The sequence below is a fragment of the Sabethes cyaneus genome, chromosome 3 (genome assembly GCF_943734655.1).
Source record: "Sabethes cyaneus chromosome 3, idSabCyanKW18_F2, whole genome shotgun sequence".
In the NCBI taxonomy this organism is placed as follows: domain Eukaryota; kingdom Metazoa; phylum Arthropoda; class Insecta; order Diptera; family Culicidae; genus Sabethes; species Sabethes cyaneus.
Genome location: NC_071355.1, coordinates 71,620,332 through 71,627,348, shown reverse-complemented (window position 1 = coordinate 71,627,348; position 7,017 = coordinate 71,620,332). Strand labels below are relative to the sequence as shown.

The 7,017-nt window shown below is 46.1% G+C and overlaps 1 protein-coding gene across 1 annotated transcript; it reads left to right on the top strand.

Annotated features, from left to right (window-relative positions):
• The first annotated feature begins 1,481 nt into the window (after nucleotides 1-1,481).
• LOC128739704 (uncharacterized) lies at nucleotides 1,482-6,749 on the top strand. The gene has a single exon (XM_053835202.1). The coding sequence runs from the start codon at nucleotides 1,482-1,484 to the stop codon at nucleotides 6,747-6,749; it is 5,268 nt and encodes a 1,755-aa protein (XP_053691177.1).
• Nucleotides 6,750-7,017: the final 268 nt, after the last annotated feature.

Genomic DNA, 7,017 nt, shown 5'->3' with positions numbered 1-7,017 from the left:
TGTTTTTCCAACCCGTCGGTGGCCGATGTGACTCGGTGTTCAGTAAGGATTCAAATTACAATTGCAGAACCAAATGTATCGAACAAAGAATCTTTCTGTCCCAGTAGTTTAATAATGCATTTAGAATAGGGAAAATATCGATATGCATTACCGATATTTTCCACCAAAATTCAACTATAAAAGCAAACCCTTCGACTAATAAAGCAAGCCATTGCGACTTCAGACTTAGTGTATTCAACGCGACCCCAATCGGGCTATCGCCGACTGAAGAAATAAGTCCTTCGAGCAACCTAGAGATCCGTTGATCTACCACGGGCTATTGCATGGTATAGGCTCTCAGGAGCAGTCTAGTCTTCGTCAGTATTTTTCTACCTTGACAAACCGTCCGCTTCGGTACATGCTAACGAACAACGCGAATAGTGAATAGTGATATGCCATAATACATATTAGCATTACCCATTGATCAGTGATTGTTCTTAAGGGGGCATAGTACTTTTTACACCATATTTTTTGCCTTATTTCAAATATTTTTTTCTCGATAACGCGAAAAGCGAATCGATTCGGGTTTATTGCTTGCTAAACATTGCACTTTATACTAATTGTTAGTTTGCATACCAGATGAACCGGTTCAAATGTACATTACATACTAATTGGCAACACTGTGTATTCCCACCTAGCATTAAATTAGAATAATCTTGAGCAGCAATTGACAGTTGATAGATATGCTGATTTATTGATAAAAAACCCTAAAACCGGCAACCATCAGTTCAGTTAAAATAAAATCTTAGTAGCAGTACGATCGCGATTTTTCACATTGCCCTTTGAGGCCCGATAATACTTGTCCGAATCCCAACCCAACATTCTGGTGCCGTGACCAGGATTTCTATCCAGATCTGTCGTGAGTGAAAAATCATTACACACAACGTAAAGTCCCAACACGAGGGTAACAAAGAGCCTCGTGAAAAACCCGCGAAAAACCCGTGAAAAATTAGTTTACCCGCTGCATGTGGAGAACAAAGAGGGAACCTAACCTCAAACCGGATCACAGTGATATTTCCCCAATCCGTTCCAGCACGAGGGTAACAAGGTACCTCGTGAGAAAGTTAGGTTACTCGTCGCACGTGCAAAAGAGGAGAGGAACGTAACCTCTAGTTTGAAGCCCGTCTCGCTACCTGAGTGAAAGAGAGGAAACATAACCTCAAGTTTCGTAAACCGCGTGCTGGACATCGTTCTTGGCGCTTGGTTTAACGATTTTTCCTGCTATTGCGTACCAGTTGCACCCGCAGCAGAAGATTTAGTCGCCCGAATAGCAGCTCAACATTTTTTGTAATTTTTTATAAAAATACAAGGCCTCTTTGGAAGAGGTACCAGGTGAGTACCTTTCCAAAGTAAAATAAAATCCGTTTTGCGGTACTTCCTGGGTCTCTTTTGGTTCCAGAAACGTGCTCGAAACCGTTCCCGTTCTGATGTCGACTGTTAAAATGCCTGCTGAAAAGAAAATGAAAGCTAAAGAGTTGAAGCGGAAAAATGTGGTGGAAGCGTTGAAGCGCATGGATGAATTTCTAGTGAATTACGCTCCAGATGAGCATCAATATGAAGTGCCTCTACGACTCGAACGCTTAGAAAAACTAAATGAAGCGTTCGAGATGATCCAGTCGGAATACGAACAGCTAGATGATAGCGAGCAGTTTTTAATTGCGAACATGGAATGTCGAGCAAAAATAGAAGAGCAGTATTTTCGCATCAAAGCCAGCCTGATCTCAAAGATGCCCCCGCCAGTCCCCGTTCCTGTTGCGCAAACTTCAGCTTCAGAACCCCAGCTCATCCCGTCCGGTCTAGCAAATGTGAAATTGCCAACGATAACGCTGCCAGAATTTGATGGAGATTTCAACAATTGGCTGACGTTCCACGATACGTTCGTTTCGATGATTCATGCCTCAACAGAAATTTCTTGTGTGCAGAAGTTCCATTATCTCCGTGCGGCATTGAAGGGAGAGGCTGCCAATCTGATCCAGTCTATTACTATTACTGCAGCAAATTATTCGGTGGCATGGGATACCTTCGTCAAGCGCTATTCCAATAAGGCAATACTACGCAAGAAGCACATTCGAGCGCTTTTGAAATACCCGAAGATCCCGAACAGTAACGTCGATGCTCTGCATAAAATCGTGGACGACTTTCAACGTCATGTAAAGGTGCTGCAGCAATTAGGCGAACCCGTTGAACATTTCAGTTCTATACTGATAGAGCTTTTGGAAGATAAGCTGGATGACGCCTCATTGCAGGCATGGGAGGAATCAGTGTCATCGGAGGAACAACCCACCTACACTAAGCTGATTGAATTTTTGCTAAAGAGAACCCGTGTACTAGAGAACATTCTCATCAACCGTGCCCAACACGGCAACCCCAAGTCCGGTGGCCAGCATTCAGGAAATAAGAAACCCGTCCAGTTCCGCGTGAACACCAATGCCATGACCGAAGCTGCTCCGAAGATGTTCCCGCCCTGTCCCGCTTGTGAAAGAGACAAACATCCCATGGTTGAATGTCCTGTTTTCAACGGATTAGACGTAAAAGGCCGTCTCAAAGTGCTTACCGATAAAAAACTGTGCAGCAACTGCTTTCGAAGTGACCATTTTGCCCGGACCTGTCGGTCCAAATACCGTTGCAGGCACTGCCATAAACGACATCATTCCATGATTCATCCCGGTCCTTTCCGGTCTGCCGAAAACGACCCCGTTGCTGATCGTGCACCGCCCGGCGCTTTTCAAATTGCTACAGCTGTTGCTACCCCGTTTTCACCCGATCCAGTTCAGTTAAATGCTGCTGCAAAGGAAACTAGCGGAAACGTTATCCTGTCGACCGTTGTTCTTTTAATAGTTGATGCCTACGGTCAGGAGCATATAGCCCGAGCCCTGTTGGATACTGGATCGCAGCCTAACGCGATCAGTGAGCATTTATGCCAGCAATTGCATCTTCCTCGAAAAATTGTTAACGTACCCATTGCAGGCGTGGATGGTATAACAACCAATTCGAAATATCAAATCCGCGCTGAAATCCGTTCCCGAGTTACCGGGTTCAAGGACACTCTTGATTTCTTGGTCCTACGAAAAGTGACCAGTGACACACCTCCCAGATCGTACACTGTTTCACAATGGAAAATTCCCGATGGAATACAACTCGCCGATCCCGAGTTCAACGTTAGTCGTAGGATCGATCTGATTATTGGTGCCGGTGATTTCTACACGCAACTGTTGGAAGGTCGGCTACGATTGGCTTCTAACAAATCCCTGTTAGTTGAGTCTGTGTTTGGTTGGATAGTAACAGGCAAGACCACAATACCCGCTGAAGAAGCCCAGCAAGCACCAGTAACTTGTCATGTGGCGACAGTTACATCAGTCGACAAACTGCTCGAGCGTTTTTGGGCTGTAGAAGAAGTCAGTAAAACAAATTATTCGATCACCGAGCAAGAGTGCGAAGACCTTTTTTCTGCCACGACAACCCGAGATGCTACCGGAAGATACATCGTTCGTTTACCGAAACAGTCTAAATTCGAACAGCTGATTGGAGGTTCGAAGTTCAACGCATTACGACGTTTCAAGTGGCTGGAGCAGAAATTAGAAAAGGACGCTGATCTTAAGCAACAATATTGCGATTTCATGGCAGAATATATTTCCCTGGAGCATATGCGTGCCATTCCCGAGGACCATTTGGACGGTCCCGAAGCTTTCTATCTCCCGCATCACCCTGTAATCAAAACTTCCAGTACCACCACTAAAGTGCGAGTGGTGTTTGATGGTTCCGCGAGATCTAAATCCGGACATTCGCTTAACGACGCCCTGCTTGTTGGCCCGGTAGTGCAGGATGAGCTACTAAGCAACATTCTACGATTTCGCAAATTCCCGATCGCGCTTGTAGCGGACATCGAAAAAATGTACCGCCAAGTTTTGATACACCCAGTAGACCGCCGGCTGCAGCGGATCTTTTGGCGATTCAACAGTACGCAACCCATTGGCACATATGAACTTTCGACGGTAACCTATGGTCTCGCCCCCTCCTCGTTCTTGGCAACCCGAACCCTGCACCAACTGGTGAATGATGAAGGTAACCTGTTTCCCAAGGCTGGCCCATCAGTCAAAAAATGTATGTACGTCGATGATTTCATTGGTGGGGAACATTCAGTAGAGCAGGCGATCCAGCTGCGCAACGAACTCAACGAGCTATTGCAGAAGGGTGGCTTCTGTCTTCGTAAATGGAACTCGAACGACCCTAAAGCACTAGCTGACCTCCCACAAGAACTGCTGGGAACAAAAACATCCCACAAATTTGATTCGGAGGAAACAATCAAGACGCTGGGAATCAGTTGGGAACCGGCAAGCGACTTGTTCAGCTTCGACGTTGCTGTAAATCTGCACAATGGCCCAGCAACTAAGCGCAGCGTACTTTCAACTATCGCCCAGCTTTTCGACCCGTTAGGCCTGATCGCTCCCGTAATCGTCCAGGCAAAAATCCTATTGCAACATTTATGGCTCTTATCTTTGAAATGGGACGAGGAAGTAACGCCGGAATTCCAAACGAAGTGGTCGACGTTCTGCCAAAATCTCCCGGATCTTCGTAATTTTCGGATCGATCGTTTTGCCTTCCTGCCCCAGTTTTCTTCCGTTGAGCTACATTGTTTTGCAGATGCGTCAGAAGCAGCTTATGGCGCATGCATATATGTTCGATCCGAATCTATCGACGGCGAAGTTAAAATCAGTTTATTGGCATCGAAACCAAAAGTAGCTCCCCTTAAGCGAATTACAATTCCCCGCCTGGAACTATGCGCGGCGCTGCTTGGTTCCTGTTTATATGAAAAAATTATCGCTGCGCTGGAAGTGAATTTTAGCGCAGTTTACTTCTGGACCGATTCAACTGTAGTCCTGCAGTGGTTGAAAGCGCCTCCTCGAACTTGGAAAACTTTCATCGCAAATAGAGTTTCAACCATCCAGTCAACAACCCACGGTTCAACCTGGGCGCACGTAGCTGGCGCCGACAACCCCGCGGACATGGTTTCCCGCGGTTTTCCTGCTGACGAGTTAGTCCTTAGCAATAAATGGAAGCATGGACCTAGCTGGTTATCCTTACCCAAATCGAAATGGCCTGTGCAGCAACCTGTTTTGGACCCGAACCCAGTAGAAGAAATGGAAATAAGACCTGTAGCAGTGTCAATTGCGCAAGAAAATACTCCCAACCCGTTATTTCTACGATTCTCGTCGTACCAGCGCCTTCTCAATGTCGTCGGTTTCTGTTTACGATTTGCCCGAAATGCACGTGAACAAAATCAAACCTATCGAGTTCGCGAACCGATTCTCACTGTGGAAGAGTTGGAAACTGCAAAATTTGTTTTGGTAAAATTGGTTCAGGCCGAATCATTTCCCGAAGAAATAAAAAATTTGCGCAGAGGTAGCAGAGTAGCAACACGATCTCACATTCGTCTTCTCAGCCCGTTTCTGGATGCACAAGGTATAATTCGCGTCGGTGGTCGGTTGCGCCTGTCCGACGAACCATATAGTGTGAAACATCAAATAGTTATTCCCGGATTCCACCCGTTTGCAAAGCTGCTAATCAACTTTCATCATCGCAAAGTGTTACACGGCGGCAACAGTATGACTTTGGCTGTCGTTAGGGATGAATTTTGGCCTTTGAATGGAAGGAGAGCAGTGCACAATGTCATACGAAATTGTTTCAGATGCAGCAAAGCAAATCCCCGTCCCATACAACAACCCATCGGACAGCTACCAGTTGGCCGAGTTACCGCTAGTGAAGCATTCTGTCACACTGGTGTAGATTACTGCGGACCCCTGTATTTGAAACCTACCCATCGCAGAGCAGCAGCAAGGAAATGCTACGTCGCAGTATTCGTTTGTCTTGCAACAAAAGCCGTTCACCTTGAGTTGGTGGGCGATCTATCAACGAACACCTTTCTCATGGCCCTCGACCGTTTCATTTGGAGGAGAAATAAACCGTCGCACATATATTCCGATAATGGTACCAATTTCATCGGAGCAAAGAATACCCTGCATCAACTGTACATCATGCTTCAACCAGGACCGGAGCAAGAACGCATATCGAAACATCTAGCTGAAGATCACATCCAATGGCATCTCATTCCCCCCCGCTCCCCGAATTTCGGGGGCCTTTGGGAGGCCGCTGTGAAGGTAGCCAAAAAGCATCTCATTCGCCAGCTCGGAACCGCAACTCTATCCTACGAAGAACTTACTACTGTATTAACTGCTGTTGAAGGTTGCATGAATTCCCGCCCGCTCACGCCACTTTCAGAAGACCCCAACGACTTGTCTGCGCTGACTCCGGCGCACTTTCTGGTCAAAAACATGATTCGTCCGCTTCCCGAGCCAGATGTTAGAATCGTGCCTATGAACCGGCTTAGCCAGTATCAACGAGTTCAAGCTTATTCACAACGATTCTGGTACCGATGGAGGAATGAGTATCTCAAGCAGCTTCAAACCCAGTACATCATTAATCCCGATCGTTACACTCTCGACGTCGGCTCGGTGGTAATTCTCAAAGACGACTCGCTTCCACCAGCACGATGGCCATTGGCCAGAGTTCTAGCAATCCATCCTGGTCCTGACAACATCACCCGAGTTGCTACACTACGAACGTCAGCCGGAATATTGAAGCGATCTGTATCGCGAATTTGCCCGCTTCCCTGTGTCACCGAACATCCCGTAACGAGCAATGATCCAGAATAATTACCGAACTGCCGCGCATCCAGCAAAATAGGAGCACATTAGGAAGTGAATTTATAACTTAGTTAAATTGAAACTTATAGACAGCGTAGTTGAAAAATGTATTTTCAAGGTGGCCGGTTATGTTAGTTTGCATACCAGATGAACCGGTTCAAATGTACATTACATACTAATTGGCAACACTGTGTATTCCCACCTAGCATTAAATTAGAATAATCTTGAGCAGCAATTGACAGTTGATAGATATGCTGATTTATTGATAAAAAACCCT